Raw genomic sequence first — 19,155 nt, 5'->3', positions numbered from 1 at the left:
TGCGTAAACCTGATTTCTGAACCTAGCAATGTTACGTTATTGTTAATGAAAGGTGTATCATCGCCGAGGTTATCTTCATGTATACTTTCATTGACCATCGCTCCCGACCAATCAACGCGTATTCATGCATAGATATAACCACTAACCCAAGGGGGAATCTCAGGGGCAATAATGCCCTGGGGGGGGGGGGGGGGGGGATTCAGAGCTCTGGAACCACTGAATGGCGGTGGAAGATGCATGCACCAACATCCTGGAGTTTAATCAGGGGCACCCAACGAGAATATAGCTCAAAACCACTTAAACATAGCTAAAGACACATCTTTTTAAATTAGCTTTTTATTAGTTCTTTTATTAACTCATATTTTACTTTTATTGTTTTCCGAAAATTGTAAATTATTATTATTATTATCATTATTTGGACTAGCCATTTATTACTTTAAGATTTTAGTGTTGTAATGCGCACTCGATCATATCTTTATCGCATGCTAGACTGCGCAATATAAGAAATAAACATTATTATTATTAATTATTATAGTTGAACGTACTTTAGTATCTAAACGGTAGAAATAGGCATATTTTTATCCCCTAAATATTTTTCATCTGTTCGGATTTCCTGGCTGAAAGTCTAGTGATCCGAAAAGGGCTCCCGAAAATTCTAGGTGACCTTTTTAGGGTAAAAATCCGTTAAAAATGGGCAATAATACCATTTTTTAGATGTTCGAAAATCCTGGGAGAGGCAGGCAAGAAAGAAATTTTACAACAAATGTTCCGAAATATCGAGATCTCAAATCGTCTTCCGAACAGAAAAAAAAAATTGAAACTTGACGTTGGGTGCCCCGGTTTAATAATCAAAAAAAAAAATTAAAATCTACAAGGAATCGAATGAAGAAATGTTACCCTAGCTAGTATAGAGTTTAAACTGTCTGGATTAAATAACGGATATCAGTAATTGACTTGTTTTATAACCTTTAACCTACATTTCCCGACAACCGTCAAATTAGTGAAATTTTAACCGACAACCGACATAAGGAAACCCTCTTTCCCTCCCCCTCCCCCTCCTTCAGACCCTTTTAAATGGTTTGTATTTTCTATTTTTGATGGCGTGACAGAGACAACAGATATTTTAAAATATGCCAGGGCAACTTCAACAGTGAAACATATTACACCTGTCATGGTTCAATTTTATTCTCCCTCGGTTTTAATTACATTTTCGACAGATTTCAAATCAGTTAAAAGCTCTGAAATAAAAAATGGAAATGACTGAATCAATAACAAAAACAAAATAAAACTGTAAAGAATTCCGTAGAAATAGAGTTAACGCCTGTTATTTTTAACACCAGAACATATTTAATACCTAGTAAATCCAGCTCCATTTGAATGATTTACACGTATCAAGTTTTAAACAGCTACTGTAGTAAATTTTTGTTATTCGTTTGTTACTTGAAATTTTGATTCTTTTGAACGCATAACTTTTAATCTTTTCCAGTTGATAAGCGTTAATAACTTTTCAAAGCTTTAAAACATCCAATAAAACGAAGGAAAAGAACAAGCCCGATATCGTTGTTTATATATGGTGTCTATACGACATAGTGTCCGGTATTATGCGTGGCGTTTTTCATAAGAAGTCCTGGTTTCGTTGCCTTTTCCACCAATGCGAAAGCAGCAGGAAAATAACAGCGATTTTCCGAGGTCATTGAAGGCGATTCTGAAAAGTAATAACAAATGTCATAAGACGAAATCAGTTTTGTAAAATCGCCCAGATAAAATAGAGGGTTGAAAGTGGATCTCCATTAGATTTTTCTTCTCTCTGTTGACATAATAAAAATTGTTTAGAGTATCAATGTTAATGATAATAGTAATCACTTAAAAAGAGGAGAAAAAAGGAGACTGTGACTGGCCACGAAAAAAGGAACAGTTTACACTGCCGTTTGTCCGTTAACCCTATTCAGACGGGAAGCCCAACCTCGTTCCCAGGTTTTTTCTCCTACCCGAAGTCATTGTGACGTGTACATCAATTTTTACGTTACCATGGCAACCCAGTTATAACAGCCCTGTACTTCAAATTAGCAACTTTTTTGAAAAATAGCTTTGATTTATTATATTACACATAACTTAGTATTCTTTTAAGAAAAATGTAATAACTTTCAAAAACATTCTGGCTTTTAAGGGACTAGTTTGAGAAAAAAAGGGTTTTATATGACCAAATGGCGGATGCCGATTTTAATTTTCAACAGTGTTTATTTCTCTTGAAATTTCATATTTTGCAGATTTTTTCTTCCAGAACCCCCCAGAAGGAGGTACTTAGATGTTAAGGACAGGGATCAAGAAATAGAGAAGGGTCAAGCAGGACTTCCCTAAACTCAACAGCTATAGATACTTTATTATTGGGATATACATAGAAATTTTCATTTTTTTGTTTATAGACAGTAGTTTACGTTTGCTCTGTTAGAAAACCACCGGACCACCAAGAAGTTCTTTTTTAACTATAGTTATACTAAATTTGTATTTAATTTTCAATTTGAGAAGAGTTTAATAAAGTATGTATTTTGGATTATTTAAAAAATTATTATTATTATTATTATTATTATTATTATTATTATTATATTTTAGGTTCTCATTTAATTTAATCATTCTTTTTCTTTATAGGCCTCGATTCACACATCAAAATGTAAACTAATATCATTACTAACTGAATGATTATAAACCGCACATATTGAGCAAGGACCGAAGCCGTTTCAGTTTAGTTGTTACAACTTCATCAGTATCTTAAAAATAAATAATCAAGGTTATCCCAGTAACGAGGAGGGCGCATAATACGCCAAAACAACTAAAAACTTGAAAATAGCGCACAAAAATTCAAAAAGGTTAGAAAAAAGAGAGGGAGTAGGTTAAAACACACAAAGCGTCTTCACTTGATTTTAATGTGGGAAGTAAATGTCAAGTAATCGATGACTGTTTTGAGTGACACAATAGTTAATTATAAAACTCCCATAGGGGATATGATTAAAGTGTTCCATCCTCGATCCCTATTACCTAATATATCAGCGTAATTTATACCCCATTCAGACCAAAGCTTTAACTTGTTTAAACACGGTTTTAAATTGTTCTCTAAAGCTGCTTACTCGATCAGTCTGACTGACTTAGGTTGATTGCAAATTTAGTGCAACTTATCCACAAAACATGTTGAATGTGTTTCAGTTTTCGGTGCCTGTTTCCCCATTTTTTTTTTTTTTTTAAACCTGGTTTCATTCAACGTGAATGAGGCATTAAACATGTTTATAATAGAGTCCAGATATAACGCACACTCTGATTGGATGAAAAACCATGTTTTATCAGATTTTTAGCAAAAGTTAAGAATCACCCCCCCCCCCCCCACCCCCTTCCCCCCCATTTATTGGTTTTCGAGATCAAAGTCCCGCATTTCAGGGCTAAAAATACATATTAATAAAAAACACAACTGGGAAGAGAAAGTTCAAATGAATGCTCAGCTTTCTTTTTGTGGACTAGGAAAGCTTTTGGTTACAAAATCGTCTTTCGAGGAATTCAACGACGTTTCTCTTCCTCACGGCGGAGTGCAAAATGTCCTGTTTTTAAATTCAACCAAGGCAACAAATTTTTGAAGACTTTTCAGGTACATTTTTTTTACTCTATAGTCCAGAAAATTCATTTAAAAAGTGAATTACGAAGTGGCTAGAGCAATCAAGAAGTATGGAGAAACACTCTACACTTCCCTCTACACTTCTTTCGTACTCTAGCCGTTTCCTGCGTGCTTTATAACAGAACAGAGCACAGTCAAGGCTTCTTAATTTTCTTTAATTGAAAGCTGTTTAGTTAAACCCGGTTTAAATCTGTTTTCCTCGTAAACACTGCTTACATTATGGGGTATTTATAGAGTGTGTTTGAGTTCATTTGCATGATATGTAAAATCCTGTGCTCCAGTTTTCCGTTTCTGTTTTATCATTATCATCATCGTAATCGTTATCGTTATCGTTGTAGTTAGTGTAAATGGGGCACTAGACAACGAGTCTCTCTTTTCCTTAGTCGGTTAAGCAATGCTGGTTCGAGACACGAAAATTACCGCGTGCGTGACTACAGGCGCGATAAGGAATAGATCTTCTCGGGCTGGCGCTCGCGCGCGCGTGCACTCCCGTCACTAAATCTGAACAAAGAGAAAGACTGCTCCATGCCTAATTGAGGTCACGCCTACAAGAGAGATTTCTTAGATTATTCTCTCTTGACACATAGCATAAATATTTCGAATTGAAATTCGTACAGAGTTCATAAGAATCCTGTTTGATAACAAATGTTGTATTACTTTCCGTTTTCCTTTTTTGTCAGAATGATGATATTACACTACACTCACCCGTTTATAACTAATATATTGAATCAAACTGTGACTTGCTTCGGGTAATTTATACACTATATTTAATTCGAAAGTGTCCAGTCAGAAGCCAATTGAAATTGTAATATCAGCTTTCTTCTTTGACCTTCTATATGCAAATTAATGGGGGAAATGTTTCAAGATTTTTCTAGTAAGTCCAATATAGTTGTATTTATCATAAAGCATGCAGTGAATGCACTCAATTCTATCTCATAGTTTGAAGACTGTTACCTTTTCTGTCGGAAAGATCAACCACCGGGTGATATGCGATTTCTGACTGAGGTGCAACCTGAAAATTAAAATAAAAAAACAAAGTAGGAATTGTGTTGTATAAAGCAAGGTTTTATGTAACTAGAAAATCGCCTCTCTCGCTGTATTATTTCTAATTAGTCTATCCATATCTTACATATTGCAAAGTAATATGGAGTTCTGAATATCCTACGAACAGCAAAATAGAATCTACTTGTTGCAAAAAAGAACTGTTCGAACAATCTATGCTGCAGATTACAGGGCTCCTAGCAAACCCCTTTTTCAAAAACTTAGCATTTTGACATTTATAGTTTGCTTTCATTCCAAATCGGATCCTTCATGTATTTGTACCGCCATGAAATGTTACCTGTCTCATTTCAAAACTTATTTATAATTTCAAACTGAAAGTCAAATCCATAGTTATTCTACTACATAGGCCGATTCATACCGTTCTCATGCCTACAGAAGAAACATCAAAAAATTTACAATCCTATACCAAGGACCGAAATTGTGGAACTGGTTACCTCACTTAATAATTAGATCAAACAACATAAGAACCTTTAAACGGTTATCATTTGAATAATTTACAGAATACTCAATAAAAAGTTTCTAATTATTAGACAATTAACTTTCTCTCCATATTTTTGGCATTTTTAAATTACTTCATAATTTGCTGTTCTTTATTTATGTAAGTATATATTTAGTCAAAAACTATAATAATAACTAAGTCTAAGGTAAAGAGGAAGTCTCGTCTATAAGCCGTCATGGCTTCTTGAGACTTCCCCCTCAAAGAAATCAATAAATAAAATAATAACAAATCGTCTTATGCATGTGCATCTATGTGGCTATGTATGCATAATTAATGAAAAGACAAAGGGCAATTTCCCTGCTGGGGAGCATTACGCGGTCTGAATTGGGAAAACAAAACAAACATTGTCTGATGGTTGTCTAATGGTTTGTTTAAGTCAAATAAGAATGGGCTCCAAGTTATCAGAAAGAGGGTAAACTATCTTTGAAAGCTTTGTTAACACCTTCGTTAAACGTTTTCAGACACACACACTGCCATTTTTAAACAGGCGAGCAATAAAATATTATAATACAAGTGACTCACATGACTTGCCAAGGCTAAAAAAATCTTTGAAGTAAAATAATAGACTTGTTCTTGTGCCCTTTTTACTTCCACTAGGTCATTGGGTAAACCTGATTTCTGAGCCTAGCAATGTTAAGTTATTGTTAATGAAAGGTGTATCATCGCCGAGGTTATCTTCATGTATACTTTCATTGACCATCGCTCCCGACCAATCAACGCGTATTCATGCATACATGCATAGATATAGCCACTATCCCAAGGGGGGAATGTCAGGGGCAATAATGCCCTGGGGGGGGGGGGGGGGGACTTCAGAGCTCTGGAACCACTGAATGGCGGTGGAAGATGCATGCACCAACATCCTGGAGTTTAATCAGGGGCACCCAACGAGAATATAGCTCAAAACCACTTAAACATAGCATTGTTGAACGTACTTTAGTATCTAAACGGTAGATATAGGCATTTATAAAATAACTAAGATAGTACGTGCGCTCTGATTGGCCGAGAGCAGTGTTTGCATGAGAGTATGTAAACATGGTTGTGGCGTCAAGTTGTTTGGCTTTTCGCGCGCTAATCACGCAAGCACCAAATTTGAAAACGTTTTCGAGTTCAAAACTCGACAAGTTTACTTTATTTACCCATTCCTTCGTCGGCTGAAACATGGAAAATCGTTACAAAGAAGGTGAGTCAATTTTTCTTCGCTTGAGCTGACATTTTAAGCGAGAAAACTCCGTATTTTGAAAAGCATCTTTTTGCAAAACAAGAACTCATTACGCGTGCAAGACTTCGTGGACAAGATTTTGCGACTGGTAAGAATTTCTCTTTTAATCAGTGCCATACAAAGAGTTTTGCGTTTTTTTTCTAGGGAAAGTTATTTTATAAAAGCAATAGAAAACTTTTTTCCTGTGTTTGCATAGCCTGATATAAACACTCGAGGCGCTGGGAGAATTCTCGACGGTTATGCAAACCCTCGACTTCGTCTCGGGTTTGCATAACTGTCTCGAATTCTCCCAACCCCTCTCGTGTTTATATCAGACTATGCAAACACGGAAAACGTTATCTATTGCTTAATTTTTTATCCCCTAAAAATTTTTCATCTGTTCGGATTTCCTGGCTGAAAGTCTAGTGATCTGAAAATGATAGGGATCTAAACTAACCTTTTCGAAAATTTCAGCCAGAAAAAGGGCTCCCGAAAATTCTAGGTGACCTTTTTAAGGTAAAAATCCGTTAAAAATAGACAATAATACCATTCTTTTAGATGTTCGAAAATCCTAGGAGAGGCAGACAAGAAAGAAATTTTACAACAAATGTTCCGAAAATTCGAGATCTCAAATCGTCTTCCGAACAGAAAAAACAAATTGAAAATTGACGTTGGGTGCCCGGTTTAATAATCAAAATAATTAAAATCTACAAATCTCTAGTGTAGAGTTTAAACTGTCTGGATTAAATAACGGATATCAGTAATTGACTTGTTTTATAACCTTTAACCTAGATTTCCCGACAACCGTCAAATTAGTGAAATTTTAACCGACAACCGACATAAGGAAACCCTCTTCCCCTCCCCCTTCCCCTCCTTCAGACCCTCTTAAATGGTTTGTATTTTTTATTTTTGATGGCGTGACAGAGACAACAGATAGTTTAAAATATGTCAGGGCAACTTCAACAGTGAAACATATTACACCTGTCATGGTTCCATTTTATTCTCCCTCGGTTTTAATTACATTTTCGACAGATTTCAAATCAGTTAAAAGCTCTGAAATAAAAAATGGAAATGACTGAATCAATAACAAAAACAAAATAAAACTGTAAAGAATTCCGTAGAAATAGAAATAACGCCGTTTATTTTTAACACCAGAACATATTTAATACCTAGTAAATCCAGCGCCATTTGAATGATTTACACGTATCACGTTTTAAACAGCTACTGTAGTAAATTTTTGTTATTTGTTTGTTACTTGAAATTTTGATTCTTTTGAACGCATAACTTTTAATCTTTTCCAGTTGACAAGCGTTAATAATTTTTCAAAGCTTTAAAACATCCAATAAAACGAAGGAAAAGAACAAGCCCGATATCGTTGTCTATATATGGTGTCTATACGACATAGTGTCCGGTATTATGCGTGGCGTTTTTCATAAGAAGTCCTGGTTTCGTTGCCTTTTCCACCAATGCGAAAGCAGCAGGAAAATAACAGCGATTTTCCGAGGTCATTGAAGGCGATTCTGAAAAGTAATAACAAATGTCATAAGACGAAATTAGTTTTGTAAAATCGCCCAGATAAAATAGGGTGTTGAAAGTGGATCTCCATTAGATTTTTCTTTTCTCTGTTGACATAATAAAAATTGTTTAGAGTATCAATCTTAATGATAATAGTAATCACTTAAAAAGAGGAGAAAAAAGGAGACTGTGACTGGCCACGAAAAAAGGAACAGTTTAAACTGCCGTTTGTCCGTTAACCCTATTCAGACGGGAAGCCCAACCTCGTTCCCAGGTTTTCTCTCCTACCCGAAGTCATTGTGACGTGTACATCAATTTTTACGTTACCATGGCAACCGAGGGTCAAGCAGGACTTCCCTAGACTCAACAGCTATGGATACTTTATTATTGGGATGTACATAAAAATTTTCATTTTTTTGTTTATAGACAGTCGTTTACGTTTGCTCTGTTAGAAAACCACTGGACCACCAAGAAGTTCTTTTTTAACTATAGTTATACGAAATTTGTATTTAATTTTCAATTTGAGAAGAGTTTGATAAAGTATGTATTTTGGATTATTTAAAAAATTATTATTATTATTATTATTATTATTATTATTATTATTATTATATTTTAGGTTCTCATTTAATTTAATCATTTTTTTTCTTTACAGGCCTCGATTCACACATCAAAATGTAAACTAATATCATTACTAACTGAATGATTATAAACCGCACATATTGAGCAAGGACCGAAGCCGTTTCAGTTTGGTTGTTACAACTTCATCAGTATCTTAAAAATAAATAATCAAGGTTATCCCAGTAAGGAGGAAGGGCGCATAATACGCCAAAACAACTAAAAACTTAAAAATAGCGCACAAAAATTCAAAAAGGTTAGAAAAAAGAGAGGGAGTAGGTTAAAACACACAAAGCGTCTTCACTCGATTTTAACGTAGGAAGTAAATGTCAAGTAATCGACGACTGTTTTGAGTGACACAATAGTTAATTATAAAACTCCCATAGGGGATATGATTAAAGTGTTCCATTCTCGATCCCTATTACCTAATATATCAGCGTAATTTATACCCCATTCAGAGAAAAGCTTTAAGCCCCATCAACACCAAAGCTATAACTTGTTTAAACATGGTTTTAAATTGTTCTCTAAAGCTGCTTACTCGATCAGTCTGACTGACTTAGGTTGATTGCAAATTTAGTGCAACTGATCCACAAAACATGTTGAATGTGTTCCAGTTTTCGGTGCCTGTTTTTCCATGATTTTTTTAAAACCTGGTTTCATTAAACGTGAATGAGGCATTAAACATGTTTATAATAGAGTTCAGATATAACTCGCACTCTGATTGGTTGAAAAACCATGTTTTATCAGATTATAAAACACGGTGCAAAAGTTAAGAATCACCCCCCCCCCCACACACACCCCCTTCCCCCCCATTTATTGGTTTTCAAGATCAAAGTCCTGCATTTCAGGGCTAAAAATACATATTTTAAAAAAAAAACACAACTGGGAAGAGAAAGTTCAAATGAATGCTCAGCTTTCTTTTTGTGGACTAGGAAAGCTTTTAGTTACAAAATCGTCTTTCGAGGAATTCAACGACGTTTCTCTTCCTCACGGCGGAGTGCAAAATGTCCTGTTTTTAAATTCAACCAAGGCAACAAATTTCTGAAGGCTTTTCAGGTACCTTTTTTTTATTGTCCAGAAAATTCATTTAAAAAGTGAATTACGAAGTGGCTAGAGCAATCAAGAGGTATGGAGAAACACTCGACTGCATCTCCTGTTTCCCTCTACACTTCTTTCGTACTCTAGCCGTTTCCTGCGTGCTTTACAACAGAACAGATCACAGTTAAGGCTTCTTAACTTTCTTTAATTGAAAGCTGTTTAGTTTAACCCGGTTTAAATCTGTTTTCCTCGTAAACACTGCTTACATTATGTGGTATTTATAGAGTTTGTTTGAGTTCATTTGCATGATATGTCAAATCCTGTACTCCAGTTTTCCGTTTCTGTTTTATCATTATCATTATCGTAATCGTTATCGTTATCGTTGTAGTTAGTGTAAATGGGGCACTAGACAACGAGTCTCTCTTTTCCTTAGTCGGTCGAGCAATGCTGATTCGAGACACGAAAATTACCGCGTGCGTGACTACAGGCGCGATAAGGAACAGATCTTCTCGGGCTGGCGCTCGCGCGCGCGTGCACTCCCGTCACTAAATCTGAACAAAGAGGAATACTGCTCGCCGTCTAATTGAGGTCACGCCTACGAGAGAGATCTCTTAGATCATTCTCTTGACACATAGCATAAATATTTCGAATTAAAATTCGTGCAGAGTTCATAAGAATCCTGTTTGATAACAAATATTGTATTACTCTTTGTTTTTTTTTTTTGTCAGAATGATGATATTACACTACACTAACCCGTTTATAACTAATATATTGAATCAAACTGTGACTTGCTTCGGGTAATTTATACACTATATTTAATTCGAAAGTGTCCAGTCAGAAGCCAATTGAAATTGTAATATCAGCTTTCTTCTTTGACCTTCTATATACGATTTAATGGGGAAATTTTTCAAGATTTTGGTAGTAAGTCCAATAATTATAGTTGTATTTATCATAAAGCATGCAGTGAATGTACTTAATTCTATCTCATAGTTTGAAGACTGTTACCTTTTCTGTCGGAAAGATCAACCACCGGGTGATATGTGATTTTTGACTGAGGTGCAACCTGAAAATTAAAAAAAAAAAAAAGAAGTAGGAATGTTGTTGTATGTAGCAAGGTTTTATGTAACTAGAAAATCGCCTCTCTCGCTGTATTATTCTTAATTAGTCTATCCATATCTTATATATTGCAACGTAATATACAGTACTAAATATCCCAGGAACATTAATAGAATCTACTTGTTGCAAAAAAGAACTGTTCGAACAATCTGTGCCGCAGATAACAGGGCTCCTAGCAAACCCTTTTTCCAAAAACTTGGCATTTTTGACATTCATAGTTTGCTTTCATTCCAAATTGGATCCTTCATGTATCTGTACCGCCGTGAAATGTTACCTGTCTCATTTCAAAACTTATTTCAAACTGAAACTCAAATGCATAGTTATGCTACTAGATAGGCCGATTCATATCGTTCTCATGCCTGCAGAACAAACATGAAAAAACGACCGAAACTGTGGAACTCGGTACCTCACTCGATAATTAGATCAAACAACATAAGAACCTTTAAACGTTTATCATTTAATTAATTTACAGAATACTCAATAAAAAGTTTGTAAGTTATTACTAATTATTAGACAATTAACTTTCTCTTCATATTTTCTGGCATTTGTAAATTACTTTATTATATGCTGTTCTTTATTTATATAAGTATAATTAAAAACTATAATAATAACTAAATCCAATGTAAAGAGGAAGTCTCGCCTATAAGCCGTCATGGCTTCCTGAGACTTCACCCTTAAAGAAATCAATCAATCAATCAATAAAATAATAAAAAAATCTGCGTTTAAAAAAGCAAAAACAAATCTAGTTTCTAAAAAAAGGATTTAAAAAGGCCTGGACAACAGTAGGCACTTTAGCCGCTCCTAGAACGACAGAGAGTAAGTGGAGCCTGAGTGAGAACGGCTGAGAAATGCATGGTTAAATAAGTTATTTGCTGTTCAAGGTCTAGGTTATATTTAAACTAATTGAGTTTACCATAAGTATACAAAAGGAGGCTTCGCTTTAAGCCCTGGCTAAATTTATTTATTAAAAACTGAATCATTTGATAATGCAATTCTAGTGCTCTGATTGGCTAAGTCATCAAGGTAAAATAATGAGCCATTATCCCATGCTCCCCAAATCATGGTAACTGCTCAAAATTAAAAACAAGCTGAAAATCGGTTGTTTTTACAGATAAAGTCGGGAGGAATTTTCGATATTTTGTGGGCGATTTTAATTGTACAATTATTTCAATTATGAGATGATTATTGCCAACTCTTATCAAACAATGATTGATAAATTAGTCCATCAGCTGAAAGCCGAAAATTTGGGTTTATGGCTCACTCGAGGGGAACAGCCGAAACATGTTACATATTAATCTTTGACTATTAAGCATCACAAAAATGCATGATAACAAGGATAAAACGGTAGCTTTCACTTTGAAAATCGAAATTTAAATTTACCCCTCATAAGGCTCCTTTTGGAACGCCATCTTGAATTTTGGGGAAGGCTGAAAAGTTGCTTATATTCTTTTAACTTAAAAATCATATTTGAATTAAAAACATGCCTTCCGTTTATTCTAGTGCTTAAATTATAACTACCTGATGTCCTATGCCTATGAATCAACATTGGATCAACATTGCCCTTTATTGGTCACTCAATAAAGACCGGTAGTTCGCTATTTGTTTAATAACTAGAACAAATGTAAGGTTTAGAAAATTGTTTTAGAAAAGAGTAAGTAAATAAATCATATGTTTACATTGCAAGTGTATTGAATAGAGTCTCCTATTGAAAACAATACGGACCTTAAGTTAGGGTGGACGGTAAGGTGGAGGACGGCAACCGGAAATAAAAGCTGCCCGATTTGGGGCTAATCAGCATATATCTCAGCCGTCCAACCTTCGTCGTCTGCTCGTCGCGACGGTGAGAAAGCTGAGTGCGGCGGTGTCTCGAGAACGTGAGTCTTTTCTTCGTGTTTTCGTCTTCAAAACATCTTTATTTTGACAGAATACCGCTTTAATCCGTTTCTGGAGTGTCTAGTTTACTTCAAATGGTAAACCTTTTTCAATTACTTACTTAAAAACACTATTTTATGATTGAATATAACATGAGCTTGTGCAGCAAGTGGTACAACTGCAGGATTAGAGTTCCCAGCGATAAAATAATCACTTTTAAGTGTTCTCTCACCATCTGAACATCGATTTTAACCCTTTTGTTTCATTCACGAAGTTTTTAGTTCATTTTTTCTGCTTAAATTGTCGGCCAAATGAAATTACATGTTAATTGGGTAACATTTCTTCGACAAAATAAAGCCCTTTATAAAGCAGGGTGAAGGAACTTATTTTTGCGCGCAACTTATCAATGCTATTTAATAATTTGTTCTCATTTTAATGAAGATGGAGTGGAATGAAGATCACGATTTTCAGCTTACTAAAGAATTTCTTGTAAGTGAGCCCTACCGCTTCAAGCCCAGAGCTGTGTGGGCTCGATTACCAGCCGTAAGAACTGTGAAGCGTGCGAAAATCTGGCAATACGTAGATCGCAAAAAGGCTCAATGGAGCGACGAACATTCACTTTCGAGCAACAAAGCGCTCAACTAGATTTCATCGAACAAGAGAACGAATTTCTCATCTGATATGAAACCATCATAATTATAGTCAACCAAAAGCTCTCGGATCTCTTTCAGGGAACTCATTCTCAAACCTTCAATAAAGTTAAGAAAAGTCTCTGACCGTCATCTCTACTGAAACTTAAGGCTTGTTTCTCTCGCCAAGTCGTCGTCGTCCCTCCCCAACCTGTCGCGGCCAAAGTCACCGTCCTCTATGTCGCCGTCCACCTAAACTTAAGGTCGGTAATTTCTTAGTGGACAACCTTATCCAGTCACGAGTCCATGACCGGAATCAGTTTTAGAGGTTTCAGCTGAATGCGAATTCCCCGCACGTCTCATCAAAATCAATGTAATGGTCGAACTAAGTTCACCAACAAGAGAGATTTGCAACTCGCTAAGCTTGTCTACACAGAGATAAGTGATGACTAACTGCACTCCACGGGCAAGAGAAAGCAGCCAGCGAAAAACTTTGTAATGAGCCGTTCCTCATCCAATCACACGCTTTTGATCCATTGAAGAAAGCCAAAGTGAGGCTATGCACAAGGTTCGCAACAAGGATCTAGTACTTCCTCTTGTGCTTGGATGGCACTTCTGGGACAGTTAGGCAAGCCGAGAACAAAACCGGCAGTTTCGATGAAACGGCAGGCTACAGAAGTTGTAGATCTCCCCTTGAGCTATGTTCCATGTGGTCGCTTAGAGTAACTAACTTCGCGCAGCAGGTGCGTAGTCGAAGTGGTTGACGTGTAGCGCGAGGTGTTGATCAAAAATGTCAAAAGACTGAAAATAATGTCTACCATTGACAGTGTACAATACAGGGATTTACTGCGATGCACTATTCTGTGGAGTCATAGAACGAGCTGCTAAGTCCCAACACAAATAAACTAAAATCGTCAAATTCCTTGTGCCCGAGAGAGCAAAACTGAAGCATTTAGAAGCAGACTCGGCAACTGGATCATGGACTCCCCGTGTGACAACTGAAGACCAGTCGGGCGACTAGAGGCAGACACATGGTGACCAGAGACCCAGTTCCTGAGGTACAGGTCCGTGACGAAGAGGCTGGTACGCCTATTGTTCTGTATGCTCGGCAAGCGCGTAGGAATGACAGTGTGATGCACTCTGATACACTGACACTCAGACTGATGTCTTTGTCCTACTACTTGCTCAAAGCAAAAACTTGACTTTGAAAAGGTGCTACATGAAAAAGGGAAGAGGCGCGAACATTCTATGCAACTTGACCCAGGCGATGTTAACCACTGCTTCATGAGGAGCCCTTACAGGTGTAAACTCGAACACAGGCTTTGATATCATCTCTGCCTTCTTTAGTAAAGGGAATTGGAAAGCAGTCCAGCTCCATATGGAATGATCATGATCATGCATACTTTTCTTCCTAAACCCATTTAGCTTTCAGTTTAAGTTAATAAATTTGTAAGCAACAAAGTCACAAAAAGTTTCCAGCGATATCTCGTTTTGGATATTCTGACTGATCCTAACAACGTTACACTCACAAAAAAGATAACATTTTGAGGAAAAATCCACTGCCAATGTCGCTGTTTATCTGCTACTCTTTGAAGAATAAATTTTTCCCTTTCCTAAAAAGTTCGCCAGCCACAATTCCATGCAAAAAAAGACGATCAAGGGCAAACTGCTAATAAACAAGAAAGGCAAAGAAAAAAAAAGAGAGCGATAGAGAGAGAGATCGAAATAGATTCGCAAATAAAGTCACAATTTTGGCTTGTGCACATGCATGAAAAAAAAAGCCGTTTAATTACGTCCGATTAGTCGGAAAATATGCCTTTTTTGATGCAAAAATCATTTCTAGCCATTCTTTTAGCCATGCTAATTAGCCGAAAACCAATCCAAACAACAGGAATATGTGAAAAAATGCGGGTTTTTCGCTAATCGCCGGCCGTCACCAAAGGGCCTGAAAGAAAGTTGCCAATTTGTTTCGAATTGGCCTTTTTCCTCATATAAAAGTCAAATTTGCCCATTGCAGCACAATACAGGTTTGTAATGTGGAAAAGAAGAACTTGCTATGTTTAATTAGGGTTAATGGCAATTTTCTTATTTAGATGATTGAGATATCAGTTGAATAGACTAATTTTAAAAGCAAAATGGTGGTCACTGTGACGTCATATATGACGTCATCACATCTTGACTAACCTTAACAATACTAAAATAATATCTCAAATAACTAGTGGTCCAAATCATATGAAAATAATTGTGTGTTTAAATTAAGAGGGAATCAAAGGTGTGTTTAGAAATCCAAGATGGCGACCAAAATAAGGGTTTAAGTGGAAAATTTAAAAATTCGATTTACAAAGTGAAAGCTACTGTTCTATCCTTGCTATCATGCATTTTTGAGATGCTTTTTACTCAAAGATTTAAATTATACATGTTTTGTTTGTTCCCTTTAAGTGAGCCATACAACCCCCCTAGCTGATGGACTAAATATTTTAAGTAGCCTTTCTTAAACAAGAAATTGTCTCAAACAATTCTGGAAGATTTTGTATTATAATTAAAATTAATTTATATAATGATATTGTGAGATAGCAATCATTCATTTATTTTTCCCCTTCTTCCTCTGAAGCACAGCGAAACTAATTGTTTAAAAAGTTGCAATCATGAAAATAATAATGATGAAAAAGATCGGCAGTCGCTATTTATTATCAATCAAGCAAAAATCAATGAATATTTTTGTCAAGTTAGTTCAGGTCTTAAACTGTTATATGTGAGACACTAACAGAACAGTCGTTTTTAGCTGTATGTTGTGTTTTCCCATTTCAGACCACGTGATAGTACCCCAGAGAATTGTTTCTTTAAACTGTCGTCTTTAATTAATGAAAAGACAAAGGGCGATTTCCCTGCTGGAGAGCATTACGTGGTCTGAATTGGGAAAACAAAACAAACATACAAGCTTAGGCCTGACAGCTGGCCTGATATAAGCTAAAAAGGTCTACACAGTACACAAACAGCAGAAGTATTTTTTTACCTTGTCCGATGAAGACATTTTCAATCAAAGGGATTTTCAAACTACTTTGCGTCAACGAGTATTCACAGTGTGACTAGATAGTGTTATATGAGGTCAGTGAAGAAGGCAAAGAGCATACAAAAGTAGCATTTGATAAGGTTATTCACAAGACACACTGCATCTCCGTTGAGCTGACCAAAAGAAGCACGCATGCACTACAGCTGATTCCGGTATGAACGGCACGAGTGTCGTGGACTTTCAGTTACAACCTTCACGCCTTTGGTTTGTTTAAGTCAATTAAGAATAGGCCCCAAGTTATCAGAAAGAGGGCAAACTATCTTTCAAAGCTTTGTTAACACCTTCGTTAAACGTTTTCCGACACATACACTGCCATTTTGCAACAGGAGAGCAAAAAAATATTACAAATGACTCACATGATTCGCCAAGGCTAAAAAAAAATCTTTTTAAGTAAAATAATAGCCTTGTTCTTGTGCCCTTGTTATTTCTACTAGGTCATTTGATAAACCTGATTTCTGAGCCTAGTAATGTTAAGTTATTGTTAATGATGGGGGGGGGGGGGGGCTCTCAGGAACAATAATGCCCCAAGGGGGGGGGGGGACTTCATAGCTCTGGAACCACTGCATGGTGTGGAAGATGCATGCACCAACATCCTGGAGTTTAATCAGGGGCACCCAAAGAGAATATAGTTCAAAACCACTTAAACATAGCATTGTTGAACATACTTTAGTATTTAAACGGTAGATATAGGGAGATTTTTATCCCCTAAAAATTTTTCATCTGTTCGGATTTCCTAGCAAAAAGTCTATAGTGATCCTAAAATTATAGGGATCAAAACTTACCCTTTCGAAAATTTCAGCCAGAAAAAGGGCTCCCGAAAATTCTAGGTGACCTTTTTAGGGTAAAAATCCGTTAAAAATGCCCAATAATATCATTTTTTAGATGTTCGAAAATCCTAGGAGAGGCAGGCAAGCAGGAAATTTTACAACAAATGTTCCGAAAATTCGAGATATCAAATCGTCTTCCGAACAGATATTTTCCGAAAATTGTCGTTGGGTCAGGCTCCTGTTTAATAATCAAAATGATTAAAATCTACAAGAAATGAAGAAGTGTTACCCTAGCTAGTATAGAGTTTAAACTGTCTGGATTAAATAACGGATTTTAGTAATTGACTTGTTTTATAATATTTAACCTAGATTTCCCGACAACCGACAAATTAATGTAAATTTAACCCACAACTGACATGAAAAACCCTCTCCCCCCCTCCTTCGGACCCTCTTAAATGATTTGTATTTTTTATTTTTGATGGCGTGACAGAGATAACAGATAATTTAAAATATGTCAGGGCAACTTCAACAGTGAAACATATCACACCCGTCATGGTTCAATTTTATTCTCCCTCGGTTTAAATTACATTTTCGACAAATTTCAAATTTCAAATCAGTTAAAAGCTCTGAAATAAAAAATGGAAATGATTGAATCAAAAACAAAGTAAAACTGTAAAGAATTCCGTAGAAATAGAGTTAACACCTTTTTCTTTAACACCAGAACTTGGTAAATTCCCAGTAAATTCAGCTCTATTTGTGTGTAGTTTACACTGTATCACGTCTCAAACAGCTATTGTAGTGAATTTTTTGTTATTTGTTTATTACTTCAAATTTTGATTCTTTTGAACGCATAACTTTTAATCTTTTCCAGTTGATAAGCGTTAATAATTTTTCAAAGCTTTAAAACATCCATTGAAATGAAGGAAAAGAACACGTCTGATGTCGTTGTCTATATATGGTGTCTATACGATATAGTGTACATCTATATGCTCCAAATTCCAGTATTATGCGTTGCGTTTTTCATAAAAAGTCCTGGTCTCGTTGCCTTTTCCGCCAATGCGAAAGCAGCAGGGAAATAACAGCGATTTTCCGGGGTCGTTGAAGGCGATTCTGAAAAGTAATAAGAAATGTCATAAGACGAAATTAGTTTTGTAAAATCGCCCAGATAAAATAGTGTTGAAAGTGGATCTCCATTAGATTTTTCTTTTCTCTGTTGACATAATAACAAATGTTTAGAGTATCAGTGTTGATGATAATAGTAATCACTTAAAAAGATAAAAAGAGAGGACAAAAGGAGACTGTGACTGGCACGAGAAAAGGAACACTTTACACTGCGGTTTGTCCGTTAACCCTCTTCAGACCGGAAGCGCAACCTTGTTCTCCCAGGTTCTCTCTCCTAGCCGAAGCGGCTTTTGATACACCCCTCACCCCCCCCCCCCCCCCCCCCCGCTAAAAAGTTGAATTCCTTCCATCCAAACCCTTCAAGCTATGACCACCAAACGGGAACGTACGTCAACTTTCACGTTACCATGGCAACCGAGTTATAACAGCCCTGTATTTCAAAATTTGCAATTTTTTTTCTGAAAAATAGGTTTGAATTATTATATTACACATAACTTAGTATTGTTTTAAGAAAGTTGTAAGAACTTTCAAAGACATCCAGGCTTTTAAGGGACTAGTTTGAGAAAAAAGGGTTTGATATGACCAAATGGCAGATGCCGATTTTAATTTTCAACGTTAACAGTGTTTATTTGTATAGGTAATAGCATGATTTGTAGTGATATCTGGCATAAATACCACGAGTGATATTTCGAAATCATTATACGTAATTTCACGAGCCGTTAGGCGAGTGAAATTAGAGACAATTTTGAAATATCACAAGTGGTATTTATGCCAAATATCACGTACAAATCATGGTATTATTTGTTTATGCTACTACCTACAAAAGGTTTGTAATTTTCACATGTAGGTATTTCAAATTAAGCTGAAATACCACTGCTCTAAGCCGATCAAATTGCAGAAATTTCTGATGTAGTAGTATAACTCTTGGAATTTCATATTTTGCTGAATTTGTTTTTTCTTCCTAAGCATCGTTCTATAGTGAAATCAAGTTTTC

The 19,155-nt window shown here is 36.0% G+C and overlaps 1 protein-coding gene and 1 long non-coding RNA gene across 4 annotated transcripts in view; both read right to left on the bottom strand.

Annotated features, from left to right (window-relative positions):
- Positions 1–1,160: 1,160 nt before the first annotated feature.
- On the bottom strand, positions 1,161–5,919 carry LOC140929620 (uncharacterized). The gene is made up of 3 exons (XR_012164751.1): positions 5,742–5,919; positions 4,613–4,670; positions 1,161–1,705 (listed from the first exon to the last, which is right to left on the bottom strand). It is a non-coding gene; the product is annotated as an uncharacterized lncRNA (long non-coding RNA).
- A 1,622-nt stretch (positions 5,920–7,541) lies between these two features.
- The window catches only part of LOC140930931 (uncharacterized), a 26,751-nt gene continuing 15,137 nt past the window's right edge, over positions 7,542–19,155 (bottom strand). For 2 of the 3 annotated variants that reach the window (XR_012164906.1, XM_073380647.1), the window contains exon 4: positions 7,542–7,937. Coding sequence is in view for 1 of the 3 variants with exons in the window: in XM_073380647.1 (XP_073236748.1) it covers positions 7,810–7,937 (128 nt within the window). In the remaining 2 variants the exon portion in view is untranslated. Of the gene's footprint in view, positions 7,938–17,582; positions 18,150–19,155 lie in introns of those variants that run through there. The other variant, XR_012164907.1, reaches the window with a different exon arrangement.

Source organism: Porites lutea, chromosome 3 (assembly GCF_958299795.1).
Source record: "Porites lutea chromosome 3, jaPorLute2.1, whole genome shotgun sequence".
Lineage (NCBI taxonomy): Eukaryota > Metazoa > Cnidaria > Anthozoa > Scleractinia > Poritidae > Porites > Porites lutea.
The sequence above is the reverse complement of the archived record's forward strand: the minus strand, read 5'-3'. Positions and strand labels throughout refer to the sequence as shown.